General features: G+C 35.8%; 1 protein-coding gene across 2 annotated transcripts in view; it reads right to left on the bottom strand.

Moving 5' to 3' along the window:
• Rsrc1 (arginine and serine rich coiled-coil 1) overlaps positions 1–18,052 on the bottom strand; it is a 290,122-nt gene that overhangs the window by 141,484 nt on the left and 130,586 nt on the right. For both annotated transcript variants that reach the window (XM_048424583.3, XM_048424582.3), the window contains exon 5: positions 10,823–10,859. In XM_048424583.3, coding sequence (XP_048280540.1) covers positions 10,823–10,859 — 37 coding nt within the window. The remainder of the gene's footprint in view (positions 1–10,822; positions 10,860–18,052) is intronic.

Below are 18,052 nucleotides of genomic sequence, written 5' to 3' on the forward strand. Positions count from 1 at the left end.
TACAGTGAATACAAAAATTGAATAAATTGAAGATTGTTTTAAATATTATGTGGTCAAATTTTAAACCGTTAGCTTATAAGAAACCTGAAAATATGTAAATGTCCTTTTAATTTGTCTTTTTGAACCAAATTAAAAGTTTGCAAAGTAAGCACTAACTAGGATTTTCTTTTATGGAGTAGTGCATTACTCCACACTGTTGACACTGTTTACTAATCTCTTCTTGGACATACTGTAACCAAGGTACATAAAACTGGAAATAACCCAAAACTCTCAAACTTCTCCTACAATGTTAAAAGACAATAGTAGCATTAATTCACAATATTTTGATATAGAATCATCAAATACCAGGTTCATATATGTATGTATGTACAATGCATCCATTCCAAACAAACAAAAACTGTCTGTTGTAAACATCATACATATATTGTGATTCATGTTTAAGGAAACCGAATGCTAATTAACATATGCAAATATTGTCACAGAGAGCCGGTTAGGAGGATGGGTGCTAATAAACATTAGACTGATGGTAGGTAGATGCTAGAATCATTTTTCAACATCATTTTTCATCCATTACAAAGAACATGTATTATTACAGGGCACTTAAAAGTACACAATGCAGACTTTAGGAGAGAGGTTCTAAGCATACAGTGTAATATTTTTCTCATAGCCCATATTGGGTTTGTGGTAGTTTTACATATGATATCTTCCTCTCTATATATAACAATGCTCTACTTATAGAAAGTGGACAATGCTATACTTGTAGAAAGCCTTATGCTTTGATAAATATGCTACAGTATGATACCCCAGTACATAAAGAAGGAAATGAAAAATAAAATGAACCAGCAGCTATGTGCTTCCTTGAGGTCTTCTAATCCTTATGGTGTGGTCTTCCTAAAATCCAAAATACACAGGCTGTGATTGATAAAGCTGGGATCTGGTGGCAGATACAATGAACAGAGCTAAATGTACTGTTCTGGATAGACATTTTCTACTCCGACTCCTAACACGTTGACGCGGGGTGGGGAGCGCTACCTGTATTGCGTATTTTCTCTCTATTGCTACAGATAAGAAAGCCTGTAAATACCAGTGTATCTCCTGGGATTCCCTGCAAAGAGCTGACACCTACAGCGTTCTGAACTGTAACACCGAAAACACGAAAAGTATTTGGTTACCATGTGGGCTCAGGGAGGCTGACTCTGAAATCTGTGATGAGGGCAACAGAAGCTACTCCAGTGCATTTGGAGGGCTTACTTTTAAAAAATATAAAAAGCATGGGTGCATAAAAGTCAAGAAAAAATCATCTGTATCAAACAAAAAACTCAGCCTATTAGTAACAGCTTGAACACAGCTTAACATCTTGTTTTGGCAAAGTCCAGGTTTGACAGTATTTCTTCACAGACACTTTTCCTCAACAAGGAAACAGGCAGTCATCTCAAGGACTGGGGTGGACAGAGAAAGGGTCTTATGTTCTGCTACTTGGAAGACTGGATAATAGTTATTAATCATTAATTTTAACATGCAACAAAGTTGCAACTGATCAAAATAGATCCAAAAAAAATGAGCCACTAGGAATGGCAGTATTTCTGACTAGAATTTGTGCTGGTTTTCATGTTTAAGACTTACAAGCAGTCTAAGAAATCATGACAGTAATATGAAATTAACCCTAAATCCATGTCCAATTGCTTTAATTTGCAAACATTCATAAGACCCTTTTCTGTTAAAATGAAGGTTTTCCGTGAAGAAAACATTATGTGGTTTCATTTTATAATTACAGTTTGAGGAAAGTATATATTTCTATATGTGTTTTTCTCCTGAGTATCCAATAAACACTGGCTGAGGTAAGAAAACTGAAGCACTGGTAGATCAGGGAAGCCCTGAAGGCAGTGGTGCTCAGCCTTCCTAAGGCTGCAGCCCTTTAACACAGCTCCTCATGCTGCGGTGGCCCCAGCCATAAGATTATTTTCACTGCTACTTCATAACTCTAATTTTGCTACTGTTATGAACCATAATGTAAACATCTGTGTTTTCTGATCGACTCAGGCTAACCCTGTGAAAGGATTGTTCTTCCTCAAAGGGGCTGTGACCCACAGGTTTAGAACCATAAATAGTGATGAGCCAATAAATACTTTAAACCAGCGTTATATGACATTAAACAATATATACATAGCACTGGCACATCTGAAGTAACTATATTTTCTAATTCATTTGTTCAATTATGAAAGGCAGTGGAAAATCAGTTTCTTTCATGTTTTCATATTCATTTGCTAGGTTAACTTAATACTAAAATATATCAAATGTATAGACTATAATTATGTTTGTGTTAAGGGCAATTGTTATTCTGAGAACTAAAATACAGCAGTTTGATTTATAAGTTCTATGTAAAACACCCTAAAATAGAGGGAAGGGCTTTTATTAGGACTTGGTAGCATTATTGATGAGTATATAATAGCAGTGGACTTATCTACATTGCTGGCAGGCAGCAGCATAGTCTTACAAACCACTGATGGACTAAACAAGCTATTAATGATAGTTGCTTTTCAACACTCAAAAAGGCCAGACTGTGTTGTTTGACCACAAAGACAAGTAGGTCATCACTTTCAAATGTTATACAATGTAAGAAACACAAATGAGACCTCTGTGGGGAGATGAAACCCACAGGCATGGCTCCAGAGTTCTTTTGCCATTCAACTATTAATAGAAAGCAAATCTCACTTAAAGCTGTAAATTCTTAACATTCTTTCATCAAAAGATTTATTATCACTTATTTTAATTGTCCTATGTTGAATACTATATTATTAGTACTAGCATGCAGCTATAGTCCTGAAAATATAATAATTCAATTCAATACACAGTAAAGGAGAAACAAAAACAAAGGAAATCAGTCCCTGAAATTTTCCTGCAGAGTAAGGAGAATATTTTGCCCTCTATATCTGTGGAATGTCTACCTCCCTAGGTCTATGAACCCGCTTACCCACTACTCATAAGCTGCAGACCCTGAGTTCAGATTCTTCACCTGATCCAGAAATGTTTCCTTGCAATTCTAGACTGAACTTTCTGATTTATTTATTTTTTTCTAGTGGTTCTCAGAAAGACACTGGCTTCACTTCAGATTTCCTGAAATGCATCACCTCAGGCCCATTTCTGGATCCTGAAAAGCAGAATCTGCGCTTAAATATGATTCCCAGGTGACTGGGACCCATGTCCATTTGTTTAGGTGCCTTCGCAGAAAAGAGAGCAAGAGACCCTGTAGAGACACCATGTTTTATTGGCCACCACAGTGTACTAACAAGTACATCAGGCCTTCTTTTAAGTAACAAAACCAAGAATACTAGCTTTCCTTTTAAACAGTGACAACTTTTCAACATGGTTCTGTTTGTTAATATTTCCGTCTACCAAGAGGAATGGGTATCATTCCATATTCAGTTTGTCCACATTACTGGTAATGAGTGTATTGTAATCAAATGACAAGTTTTACCACATGGACCTTTCCATAATAGATATAATAAAAATGCATGTTCATATCATTAACAATTATGGGGCTACATTAAAAATTCTGTGGAGAGTAAACACTTCAGTTGAGCAGTTCAATGGGGGGCACGGCATACAATATACTACAGAAATTTAAACTATAAACTAGAAGAAAACACAACTTAACAGGACAAGAACTTATTGGAGTCAATCCTCTACAACTTTGGGAGATCATTAATTCCAAAACAAGGCAGAAGCAACATTATCACTGTTCACTCCCTCTTCTATGCCTGCAGAGAGACACACTAAAAGACAGACCTCTGAGTCAGTGCTAGAAAGCCTTTATCTCTGCTATGCTTCATCAGATAAATGCATTATTTTAGTGTCATTGAAAGATCTAACTAAACATTAAAAGTAGACTTTTAAGTCATTTTCTGTATGTGTCTTAGTATGGTTATTGAGTTCTCTAAGATATTGCACGTTCAGTTCTGCTGATGACTCCAGCAGAACACCTGCAGGATGATTACTGAGGATTCAAGGGCTATCAAAGGTTGTGCTTGCCATTCAATGATAGCGCACCTGTTAGCATGCGCTTCGCACATGCAAGGCCCTGTATCTGAACACAGCACCACAGTTTTCTAAAAAGTGGTTTGTAAAATTTTCTTTTATGAATTATTAATTTCTCTTTCTGAAGTAAAAATATCCACAGGCTACCTTTCATCACTAAAAATAGTAGTAAATTTAAAACATAGCCCTAATCACACATTAATTTCTGGGGCTGGAGGATGGTGGGGGAAAGTTCAACCCGAAAAGGTCAAAATACTGAAAACCTGTTTCTTAGAAGATGGAGTTTGGAAGTGAGTGGGACCAGGAGAGGCAGCAGAGGGAGCAAGGCTTCTACATGAAAAACTACAGAAGTTGAATATAGGGCAGTGAAAAGCAGTAAGAAGCTCGTAACAGCTCAGACGACAGCTGACCACCTTCCCCTCTCCTGTCCACTACCATCTATTAAAGGGCCTGCTCGTCACTGTGGTGCAAAAAGGCCATCCTTGATCTAGAAAGCATGTCTACAAAATGTCGAGATTAAAAATGAATACATAAAACCATTACCCTATAAAACTTCTTAAAGAAGTAAACAGATAACATAAATCAAAATATTTTATAGCTTAAAAATTCTGTACCAGAAAATAATCCCAAAGCATAATACTTCGATAAATACCTAAAGAAATCTTCATATGAATGTTTAAAATATAAAAACCAAAAAGGAAGATTTTGAAGTACAAAAAGGAAATAGTGAAGTACAATATGTACAAAGAATAATAAATTTGAATGGAAATTTAATGAAAGATTGAGTAAAATGAGAAATGATTGTGACTAAAGGCAAAGACAAGTAAGAGGTTACAGCACACACAGAGACACAGACTCATACAATGAGTACCTGGAGAGAGCGAAACAATGGAAGTGAGGCAACATTTAATTTCATGAAATAATAAACCCTAAATCCACACATGACAAAGCTTAGTTTGTACTCACAAGGAAACAATGAACTTTTAGCTTTATTTGAGTAAACTAGGACTTTAAAGAAGAAAGAAATCTGACAAATAAACAAATGAATAAAATAATTATACAAAAAAGGGTGGTAGAAGAGACATCAAGAAGAAAGTATAAAACAAGGTATTAATAGAATCATATTCTTAAGAGTTAAAGTAACGTAACGCAAGATGGGATTTAGAGAAAGCTAAATTATCAATCGAATGGTAAGACTCTAGAAAAATAGCTTGGAATAAGCAAGATGTCAGGAGCCTTCTGTGAGAACTAAACCAGAATATGAATTTCTTCTAAACAAGAGAAAAGTAGGGCGCTAACAGCAAACTGAAGCTAAAAAATATACTCAACGTTAGAGCCGTTTCTAAAACAACATGCGAGCACAGAAAGAACAGCACTAGGTAATATATGTTCTAGCAAAGTTCTGAGGATACAGGAGGAAGAACGGAGCGGGGGGGGGGGAGAGAAGAAAGGGGAATTTCTGGTCTCACAGGAGTGAATGGGGAGTAAGGGCACATCTCAGCAGGCTGAGGAAGTGAGCCAACAGGAGAGAGAAGATACCCACTGCACCAAAACACACTCTGTCCCAACTTCAAAGTCAGACAAATCAGAGACATAGTTCTCGATGTATACTACAGCAGCTTTTATTCTGAATTATCTTTACATTTTTAAGCAGTCTTGGAAGATACTGATAGAGGACCCCTGGGTGTAGAGGCAGCTTTGCTACTAAAGTAGAGTAACAAGCTTGTCATTCTTGAGAGCAAAAATTCGAAGTTCCTTAAAGATTCTTATACCTTGAGCTCCTGAGCTGTCACACAACTCAGTGAGCACAGGACATCACTCCCTGGAACTGGGGGTTCCAGGGAACCAATATGCACAGATTTTCTGTGTGCTGCTAGTAACAAAGCATTTTCTCTGCCTGGGGAATCTCACTTCTACTACCATTTATGAAAACACGTGGCAGGCATAAAAGATAAAGAAGGTAAGTGGGGGGGGGCTGATACTGTAACTATGGGTGACTGCCAGGACAGCTAAAAATTACTGCAAGATTACTTTTCCTCTAACTGAAATTCTTTCAGATTGTTTCAAGTCAATGGAGGGATCCAGCTGTAACAAGAGGCTATTTGAAATGAGCACTTCTGGGAGAGGGAGATCAGTTTCCTTCAGCTCAGTGGCACTGAGTATGTCTGCACTCTGTAGGGGAGGCCCCACACTAAGGAGCAGTGGATCAATACAACTCCACACTTCGTTTTTAATGTGTACTTTTAGTTTTGTTTTGCTATTTTACTTTCTGGTATCTTTCTTTGTTGTTTTGACTATTTTTTGAGAGTGAGAAAGAAAAATAAGAATTGAGAATAAAATCAATAAGAAAGAATAGTGGAGGAGCTGACAGACATGAACATGCTAGGCAAGGGATCTTCCAGGAGCTACATCTCCACCCGGATGCATCTTAACAAAGGGGAATAGCAGGGGGAGAATCTGGGCTCTATGAGACAATATCCAGTCAAAGGTTTGAGTAAGATGACATACTACCATTTCTTGCTTAATGCCTTCCCAAGTTTTGATTTAAGAAAGCTTCTTATGAAAGTTACCTTATGTGGGTATTTTATTTTTGAATGTATTATAATTTCAATATTTAGTAGCTAAGAGTTTTGAAAATGTAACCCAAATTAGTATTCATTGTAACTACATATTGGTACTTGAAGATTTCTTTAAAATAAATCCAGCCTTTTAGACTGTCTAGCTTTAACAAACAAAAACTCTTATTCAAAAAGATGCTATTTTTATGAATTACAAATGGAGATTATGTTGAAATGGGAAACAATTTGCAATAAAAGAGTCCGTTTAGGTCATTTAATCATTTCAAATGCTTTTAAATTCTTTAAAAGTAAGTTTGAGAGATTTAAAAAAATGTGTTTCATTAAGTTTTGCATGTCTTTACTATGCTACATAAATTCTCTTATGATTAAGAGGAGGTTACGATGAAATGATTGCTTGACGTACATTTATTTGTAGCAATTACATAAGAATTTGAGTCTTCTATGGTTTGGATTTGCTCATTTCTGTGAATGATGTTAGGGAAGGCTGTTGGTGCTTTTCCCAACCTCACCTCTCCGTCTTCCTTAATGTTTGAAGGGCTCTACTATTCAGCAAATTGTCCTGAGGAGGGGCGTGGGGAGGAAGAGAGCATCTGGAAAGAGGGATTGAGAGAGGGAAAAAGAAAGAAACAGAACGGGTATCCATTTATATGCAAACATGCTTTGTTTTAATATATACTGGAAGGATAAACTAGAAGTCAGTAAAACCGACTAAGAGTGGGTAGAGAAAGGACTAGAGAGGAAGGGAATGACACATCTCTAAGAATACCACTATATGATTTTGACCTCTGCAAGTAAGTTCGTATCATACATATTCAAATTTCTGATAAAACCAACAAGAATAGACAAAACCATTTAAGCCAGATGCAAAAAACACAAGTGAGACCAACTATAGTCCAAATGAATAACATCACTATACTCAAGGACGGAAAACTGAACAAAAATACCAAATTATCTTTAGCAGTTTTGTTTTTCAGTTATGCAATAATTCTGAAACTATTGTATATGCATATAATTCAGAACACGAGTAGACACAGTGATGTTAAGAATGTCTTTACCCCACAACCTCTCCAGCATAAATTGTCATCAGTGTTTTTGACCTTGGACATTCTTACAGGTGTAAGATGGAATCTCAGAGTTGTTCTGATTTGCATTTCTCTGAAAGCTAAAGATGTTGAACATTCAGTCCTTTTGAATATCGGTATGGAGATTTCTCAGAAAATTAGGAAACAATCTACCTCAAGACCTAGTAATACCACTTTTGGGTATACATCCAAAGGATGCTCAATCGTACCACATGGACACGTGTGCTCAACTATGTTCATAAGCAGCATTGTTTGTTATAACCAGAACCTGAAAACAACCTAAATGCCCCTCAACCGACGAATGGATAAGAAAAATGCGGTAAATTCACACAATGGAGTAATACACAGTGGAAAAAATAATGACACCTTGAAATTTGCAGGCAAATGGATGGAGCTAGAAAACATCATATTGAATAAAGTAACCCAGACCCAGAAAGACAATTATCATATGTACTCACTCATAAGTGGTTCTTAAACATAAAACAAAGAAAGCCAGCCTACAAATCACAATTTCAGAGAACCCAGACAATAAGGAGGACCCTAAGAGAGACATATATAGATATAATCTACATGGGAAGTAGAAAAAGAAAAGATCTCCTGAGTAAATTGGGAGCATGGGAACCATAGGAGTCAGTTGAAGGGGAGGGGAGAGGAAGGAAAGGGGGCAGAGAAAAATGTAGAGCTCAATAAAATCAATTAAAAAAATCGGGGTTCTCATTTTGACACAGAAAAACAAGTTCAATATGGGAGAAGACAATGAAGAACTCTGGGAATTGGATTTGAAAGGTATAGTATGACTATGCTTTTTTGAAAAAAAAAATTGTGTGGGTGTGCATGTGTATTTGTGTATGTGTTCATGTGTACGTGTGCACATGCACATCTTCCCATTCTTGTTGGTAGTTCTTGTCATTCAGGAAAAAGATACAGAAAGACCCTGAGTTCAAAGCTACTTTAAAGATCCCTCTCAAAAAATAGCTTGACAAATATTTATATATTAAATATGAATTGTGTATCTATCAAACTCCAATATATCTATTTTTGTAATATAAACTGAACATTCCTAAGGATAAAGAAGTCATAAACACAGGCCAGTGAGTAAGAGAGCTTGGTGCACAGCCTGACCACCTGAGGGAACTCCCAAAAGAACATGCAAGTGGAAGGGACCTTCCACATGTTTGCCTCAGCACACACACTGAAACAGAGACCCTGACAGTAAGAATAGTAAACATAATTTAAACCTTAAAAGTTGAATTTATTATTTTCTGAGGGATACGAAAGATTAAATACAGAGAGGTTTATTCATTTATTTATTATATTGATTTATTTTTAACAAAAAGAAACATTTGGGTGCTGTGGGACAATGGTCTTGTACCTTTAAAGATTTGTCACTTGTATTGGTTTAATAAAATGCTGACTGGTCAGGAGCCAGACAAGAAGTAGAGGTGGGGCAATCAGAACAGGAAAATTCTGGGAAGAGGGAAAGAATCGGTCTGCAGTTGTCACCCAGACACAGAGGAAGCAAGATAAGAATGCCTCATTGATAAAAGGTACCAAGCCATGTGGTTAACACAGACAAGAATTATGGGTTAACGTAAGATGTAAGAGTTAATAAGAAAGCTTGTGCTACTAGGCCATCCAGTTTACAACTAATGTAGAGCTCTGTGTAGTTCTTTGTGAATGAACAGCTGTGGAAGCAAGTGGCACAGAATCGTCGCTCAACATGTGGGAGTCTGCTCTCTCCTTCCATAAAATGGGTCTGTGGGGTCTAGCTTGGGTGACAGGACCTGTGGTACTACATTTACCTACTGAGTGATCCGCAGGCCTAAAACATTCAACTAAATAACAAATTAAAAGGGAATTACCAAAGTTCATTTGATAGTATAGTATCAAATATCTTTTGATATAAACTACCAATTGATATAGGAGCATGATGTTTCAATTAACATTTTATTATGATGTTATATCCTAAATTACTTATGTAATTATTAAGTGATAAAGAGAAGCGTGGGAATACTTTTCAAAGATGACAATCATAATGTTATTTACTTATGTCCAATACTGCTAAACTTTTCTAATTAAGTACATAGTTTTTCAAAAATTAGATTTTTTCAAAAATATTTTGAAAGATCTAGGGTTTTTTTTTTTGAGTTCCTTCAGTTGTTAAAAAATTTTCTAACTCTGAAATTTCTGCGAGTAAAATGAAGTGAGGAGGGAGTAACCAAAATGCATTATACACACCCACAAAATTGGCAATGAGCAAAAGTAAGTGTAAACATGAAGCTGCCTCTTGCCACTGTTTTTCTTTTGTGGAAGCAGAACAAAAGTACATTAATAGTTAACAAAGCTAGAGTATGATATATGAATGAAGCTTCTCAAGTTTAAAAGTACTTAGACTGTATTTACAAAAGATCACTACCATTAATTATTCAACATTTGGATTTGACCAGAAACCAGAGCATGAGTCTATAAGGCTCTGTTTAAACGAACTACTTAATGCTATAGTGAACACTTTATCCAGTCAACCCAGTGAACTGCTATAAAGGGCCCTTCCAACTTTTTAATTCAGTGGACAGATTTTAATGCTAAATCAGTTTAAATTTCATTTGTTCTTTAAAAATGCTTGCTCAAAACAAAATTGTGCATCTCAATTATTTTATATACTAAAACCAAATATAGTTTAAGCCAATGCATTATTCATAAAGAAAGACATCAGGAAAAACAAAGCTGCGCATTTCCTTCAAAGCTGTTAAACTGCTGGAACATACACATTTATACAAGCAATGTTTGATTGTATTTTTCTTAAAACATGTGCTTGTTTGTGTCAGATCAAGATATGCCAAAAATTCTACACCTACTTTTGCTTCTAATTAAAGCAATCATCAATCCAAGGATTGTCATTCATTTTATTTCATCTCTACATCAAAAAAAACTAATTTAAAAAAATTTAATTCCCTCGAAATGGTAAGATAAATGAAAAGGTAAGTGCCTTCACATAATACCAGTAGGCTGAGCCTTTGGGAACTGGTTGACTTTCACTACAAGGCATTCAAAACTCATGCAAAAGTGTTCATTTAGGATGCAGATATCAAAGACGATGCAAATGTTCAAGAGGAATTTAGGGCTTACCAGATGTTCTAATCCAGCTTTGATGTTTCCAGATTCCCTAAAAAAAAAAAAGAAGAAGAAGAAAAGTTCTAAATAGCTACTAAACCCTTGTCCGCTCTAATTTATGTTTACCTGAAAATGCTTTATAAAACGTTGGAATTTTTCATTTATCTTTACTAAAGTTCATAATGACATTATTTTTTGAAAATATCTACCAACAGAGAACAATTTTTTTCCAAATTAGTATTACCTTTTAAAGGTTTATTTGACTAACAGAAAAAAATATTTTATATTTTTCTGTCAAAGGAGAACAACAAAAAATGTCAAGAACATTCTTTATTATTCACACAATGTTTATTGACATTAGCTTTTTAAACTTATGAAAATGTTCAACCACAAAGTCTACCCACCATGTATACTCTGTAACTGCACACTTCTGAGAACTTGGTTAAATAACAAAAACATTGATGAATAATTTTTGAAGGATACTTAGTTTCACTATAAATCAAGATCTATAATTATTATATTGAGAAAATATCAATAAAAATCAGACAGGATGTACATAATATCTTGTTTTTGACTATAAAGAAACTCCTAGTAGAACCAGAATTAAATATTTATACAAATTGCAAAGACAATTTAGACATCAGTTGAAGTATGGCAAATACTTGGATTTTTTTTAAAAGTTTACTTTTTAAAAAAGATTTCTTTATTTATTAAGCATACAATAATTTATTAAGCAAGGAAGGCACCAGGTCTCATTACAGATGGTTGTGAGCCACCATGTGATTGCTGGGAATTGAATTAGGGACCTCTGGAAGAGCAGCCAGTGCTCTTACCCTCTGAGCCATCTCTCCAGCCCCTAAAGGTTTACTTTTCTTAAAAAAAAAAAAAATTCTTTTATTTTTCAATTTTTATATAATTACATTATTTTATCCTTTCTTTTCCTCTGTCTAACCATCTATACAACCCTCTTTTTCATATTTATTATCTCTTTTTTCATTAATTGTTTTACATTCTTATATGTATATCAATGCCTTCACTTATATAACTAAATATAACCTGATTGGTCATTATGTTGCTTGTTTGTATGTATTCAGGGCTGACCATTTGGTAGTGCATAACTCATTAGTGTGCTCTTCCCTAGGGAAGACTATTCTCCTACTTTCAGCAGTCCTTATTTGCCTATAGCTCTTGTATAGGGCTAAAGCCTCATGGTCTTTTCCCCACACATTTTGGCATGTCTGTCATTGCCTTTGTGTAGCCCATGTTTAGACATTCATGGTGGTGAGACTTTATGGGCATAGCTTCTGACATTACTTCAAGACACAGTCTCAGAGCAAACTCCTTGATTCTCTTACTCCTACAATATTCCCACAATTTCTTCTACAATGTTTCCTGGGCTGAAGGTGTACACATAGTTTTGTAGCAGCATCTATTGAGACTGGGCTTTACAACTCTGTGTTGATTGGCTGTGGTTTTCTACAGTGGTGTCTACCTGATGTAAAACGAAGTTCCTCTGATGAGGAGTGAGAACAACAGTTATCTGTGGGTATAAGGACAAATATTTAGAGTGTGCTTGATGTAGTTCACAGGCATCATAGCTGAGTAGTATTGCAGGTTGTTTCACCCCCTTGGCTGCTTGCCTGGCATCTTCTGCTGCACAGGGAAGAAGCATTCGGTTAAGTTCCAGCTCAGAGGCCTCTGACCCTATGTCTTAAGTGCATAGGAATGCTGCATGACTATACGTACACATGCATGCAGTACCTCACACAGACCAGAAGAGAGTGTCAGAATCCACAGACACTATTGTTAACGGAGTTTGTTAAGCCACTTGGATCCTCTACAATACTGAGTAAGTACTCTTAACTGCTGAGCCAGCCACTCAGTGGATTTCCTAGAAGACTGCAATGATATCAAGTTTATTAATGACAAGTGTGAACTTTAAATCTCCTACTATGACCAAGCAATATTTTACTTTCAGCATGATTACAGGTCTGACCAAGTTTTTAACTATTTGTTTTAGTTTGGAGAGACTGCTCAGAAGATAAGAGTATGTACTGCTCTTGTAAAGAATCCTAGTTTGCTTCCCAACAACCACACTAACTGGCTCACAATTGCCTGTAAATACAATTCCAGGGAATCCAATATTCTCTTCTGATCTCCATGGGCACCTGAACTCACATACACATACCCTACACATACACATATAATTAAAAATAAAATAAATCTAACTGGTGTATACATGTGAGCCTGTGTAAGGGATTATGCACACATGACTGCAAGTGCCTGCATCACATAAAAGAGGGTCTTGGCCTCCTATAGGCAGTTTAAATTCTGAGTTACACACTAGAGAATGCCCTTGTGAAAAGAAAGATTTCTTTGCATTCCAGTTCAACTACACACATTTGGATTTATAATAAAATTTTAAATAATTATAGTCTCTGCTCATACCTTGCAGTAATTACTTCTTGCCTCTTAGGATTATGCTGACATCAGAGGTTAGATGAAGAGTTGCACTAGCCCTCACATCTCTACACTGAATGTATCATTTTGCGAAGGTGATACCACGTCTGGCTGCAATAATACATTTTAATATGTGTTTTGAGTGGCATATCTGACAGAAAACTAGATAGTATCATTGGCACATCTCTTCGATTACTACCAAACACAAGCAAACATAATCTACCAGTCTTTGTTATTCAATAGCCTTAATTATTACCACCTAAGTACTTTTTGTTTTTGTTTTGTTTCATTTTGTTTTCAAGACAGGATTTCTCTGTAGCTTTGGAGCCTGTCCTGGATCTCACTTTGTAGACCAGGCTGGCCTCCAACTCACGGAGATCCACCTGCCTCTGTCCCTTGAGTGCTGGGAATAAAGGCATGCACCACCACCTCCCAGTTCACCTATGTACGTTTTTCTGTTTCACAGGTGGCACCTTACTTGAGACTATCCTCTTTCCTCACTTAATCACTACACCAGCTTCTTACTAAATCTCAAAGGCTCCTGCCTTGTTCGGTGTCAATGCAGCTTCCATAATAAACTGAAATCTTTCTAAGGTAGAAGTTTTCTTAATATGGGTATCTTACCAAAGCTACACGACATGGAAAGTAACAGCAATAGCCAAGTTGAGCACACTATTAATAGTTTTCACTCCTAATGAGCTCTCTCTCTCTCTCTCTCTCTCACACACACACACACACACACACACACACACACACACACACACACACACACTGCTCCTTTCTTTCAGTCTCCCCCAATTCTCATTTTACTAACAACAGGATGAAAAAAAACTTTTAGAAGTCCTAAGCTCTGTTTCAATCACTGATTAAGAAAATGTGCCACAGGAATGTCCACAGGCCAATCAGGTGGGGACATTTTCTCAATTAGGTCTCCATCTTCGCAAGGGACTCAAGCTGTGTGAAGCTGCCACAGAACCTGCCAGCACAAACCCTATCAGCGAGCCACAAAGAGCAAGGGGTTTTAACCTGTGAGGGGTTATCCTGGATAGAAAGTAGCATGAAAAGACGGGTGGGAAAGGTTCTGTGTGCATGTGTGAACACGTGTGGAGTGAGTGGTTGTTTGGCTTTTTTAAAAATAGTGTTGTTGAAGGAGATGTCCTAGAACAGTACAGTCTTACCACTCCAGCTGCCAGGGAAGGAGATTCTCCTGTAAAGGGAAGGAATAAGAAAGCAGGGCAGGGTGGTGCACACCTTGCCTTTAATCCCAGCAATCAGAGGCAGAGGCAGGTGTGAGTTCAAGGCCAGCCTGGGCTACGGGAGCTAGTTCCAGGAAAGGGTCCAAAGACACAGAGAACCCCTGCCTTGAAAAGCAAAAACAAAACAAAACAAAACAAAAGGAATAGGAAATGTCTGAAATAATTAACGCGATGAACACAAATCAAAAAGACAAAATAACCCAGAAGAGTTTCCCAAAATGTATTTAAAAATGATCAGATGATTCTCAACAAAAACTTTAATGGCAAATATATTTACATTCCCCGTCTCCTCCAGATGTATACATTAAACACCCCTCAGAACAAAGAAAAAGCAACGTGAGTGGCTTTGATGGGCGTTTTATATGTTAATAAGACAATAATATGTTATTTTGGTTCTAGAAGCAGAATATCTAAATTTGAATTTAATTTCTATTACAAAATACCCACACAAGCTTAGTGATTACCCAACTCCACAGAAGCTACAAATGGGAGCTTGAGGAAAATTAACGCCACAACATAAATATAACTAAGACTTGCCTAATGCATATGTTGTTTCTAAAGAATACGTAAGAGAATACATACGAAGGTCCATCCTAAACTATAAGGTGCTATAGAAATTATGTTGCAGCAGGTGGCATTTAGTACAAAAGACTTAAAAATCATTACAGAAGCCTTAATGATTTTCTTTTTTAAATAGAGACACAAACTCCAAAACACTGATAAAAGGCTCGTCCACAAACAGTAGCAAACCTGTCCTCTTAGTGGTCTGTCTCTTGGGCTGTCCCTGTCACGACTTCATCAATATTTGTGCAACTCCTTTTGCCCTGTGCTGAAAGCAGACTTAATTCAATTATAGGTCTCAAAACTGATAAAATGGTCCTGAAGTGGAAAATGGGAAGAGATTATTGGCAAATGAATAAAGATTTGTATCGAACTAACACACAGGAGTACAGCGGGTCTTTTTTTTTTTTTTTTAATCATTCCCTGTCTTAAATCTTCTGGGAACCATGAGTTTCCCTTCCCCTCATGCAGCACATCGATTTCTGAATTAGACTGCAATATTAAATAATTAATATACTTGCCATGATTGATGCTCTGCATTAGTTGAATATTAGGTTATCAATCAAAATCCACTTGGTTTAATGTAATAATATTGAAAAAGTGTCACGAGTTGTTCATCCAATTTGTAGTTGAGGCAGCACAGATAGTAATGTTTGTAGAACAGGGCTCTAGAGCAGGAAGTGCAGTAGCTCAGCACTGGGAGGCAGGCATGGTCAGACCGAGCCTGAGAGGCCAGGGTACACATGTGAACCATGTGCACCCTATTGTCGTAATCACACAAACAGACGCCATGACAGGCAAGAAAAGCATGGTAATAAAAAGAAAGTGTTATTTTACTTTTGTTGCAAAGGAATGTAATTATTTTGCTAAGAGAAACATGTCCGAATTTCAGCTACTTCCTGTAACACAGCCTGTTTCTCCGTAAGGAATACCTAAACAAAGACTGAGAATTGTTTTATTCTTCTCTTCTAAAATCTAGTCTTACAAGGACGGGATCAATTCTCTCTCTGTCTCTGTCTCTCCCCCTCTCTTTCTCTGTATTGAGTACAATAACAACCAAAGAAGTTACTATTAACATTTGTAATGGTCTACAGGCGATTAAAAAACAACAATTAATGGTGTATAGTTTAAAATATTCTTCCTTCTAATAATATCTCTTTGATTCTCAATATTTTGTAATTAACAAAATAGTTATTATATATTAAATATTAAAAATAACTGCTTGTTTCAAGTGAATATTATTCTAATTATATTCTATTATTCAATCCAAAATTTGTTACTGATCTACTATAAATGTAACATTGTAAATGAAATTTAATTAAAAGACCTTAAAAAAAGGTAACCATTGATATGTGGAAACTAAAAAAATTAAGTATATGTAAAACCTTTGCAGAAAAAAAGCTAAAATTACATCATTTCATTATAAAACACCAATAAAACATACCACATAAAACTAATAGCAACATTATCATCTTCTCATTGACAAGTTCTTAGTGAATAAAACAGGAAATAGACTCTTATCAGTAACATATTATTCTACATAAGATGGGCATTTCACTTGGTAATTTTGAAAAATAAAAGAAATTCAATAAAATTTTGCATTAGGCTTTTGTCATGAACTAATTACTATCCAATTTTAAACCGTCCATACAGACCTTTCTACAGATAAAAGAGCTAGGATCAGAGTTTACTTTGTGTTTTTTCTTTTATAAAGCCCAAACTGCATGAGTTTGGTTTTTTGTTTTTTGTTTTTTTCATACATGATAACAGTGAAAGTTTATAAATGCTTATAAAACACACAAATTAAAAATCTAGTTTTTTTTATCTGAAACAATGATTTATACATATAAAATTCTATTATGTACCTAATCTAATTAATGAAAAAATTGAAAATATGAAAATCTAAGGAAAACCTTCAGTTTTCAGCTCTATAACTTAAGAAATGTATTACGTTTGTAAAATCACAGATCAACTCGGTTTCAAACCTTACATTCAAATCTCAGATGAAGAAGATAATCCGCATACAATAATGTACAGGTCATTGACTAATTACTAGTGACAATATGACAAACTAACCAGAAGTATACCATTTTCAGAATGAGAAATATCTTTATGTAAGTTTTAGCTCATTAATCATCTTGAAATCTATCTCTGTTTAATGTTAACAAGTTAAAGCCATTCTTAGTTCTAAACATGAAATAAATAGAAACTACATTGGCTAAAAAAGAATGCTATGCAGACCCTGAAATAAGCACACTTTTATACCATGATCTAAAAATACCCAATAACATCATTACAGTCCAAATTATTATTTCAAGAATTTTTAGCTTCTTCTTAATAAGCTTGTTTAGCACTCTCAGCACTTTCCTCTAGGCAAGAGAGTGTTCTGAAAGTTAGTGGTTTGTGTATATTCATACTACAATTCAAAATGGTGATTTTCAAGTATTTATGTTTTACATGCTGTTTTTATCTGATCAATTATTATTTGCATTAAGTTGAACTTTAGAACTCATATATCATTTGCACAGGCAAGTATGCCATGGTTGTTAAAAATTTTAAATCTCATCCTAATATCTATCTTAAAGACAAGCGTCTGTGAGTATCCACAATGTCAAGACAAGATGAAATTAAACATGATAACATTACGTTGTGATGACACACGGTGAGCTTACTCCAATGGGAGGGTGAGCCTTTAAGCTGGCATGGATAATTGAGCTACTTAAAGTCTGCCACGTACACAGGTTCCCGAGTACAAAAAGATTCATGGATTAAAAGAAGAGAGCTGATTATTTAAGTTATACTCTAGATTACATGCTCAATGGGAAAGGAAGAGAATTTGTCATTAGATTTGCTCCAAAATATTCAATTTTAAAAAGTTCTTCAAACCCAAGAGACTTGGAACCCAAAGCACCCTGGATTGTAGGGCGGGTGGTGGTGGAGGGTAAGGGATGGGAGGGCAGCACAGCAC

Source organism: Myodes glareolus, chromosome 20, assembly GCF_982192425.1.
Source record: "Myodes glareolus chromosome 20, mMyoGla1.1, whole genome shotgun sequence".
Taxonomy (NCBI): Eukaryota; Metazoa; Chordata; class Mammalia; order Rodentia; family Cricetidae; genus Myodes; species Myodes glareolus.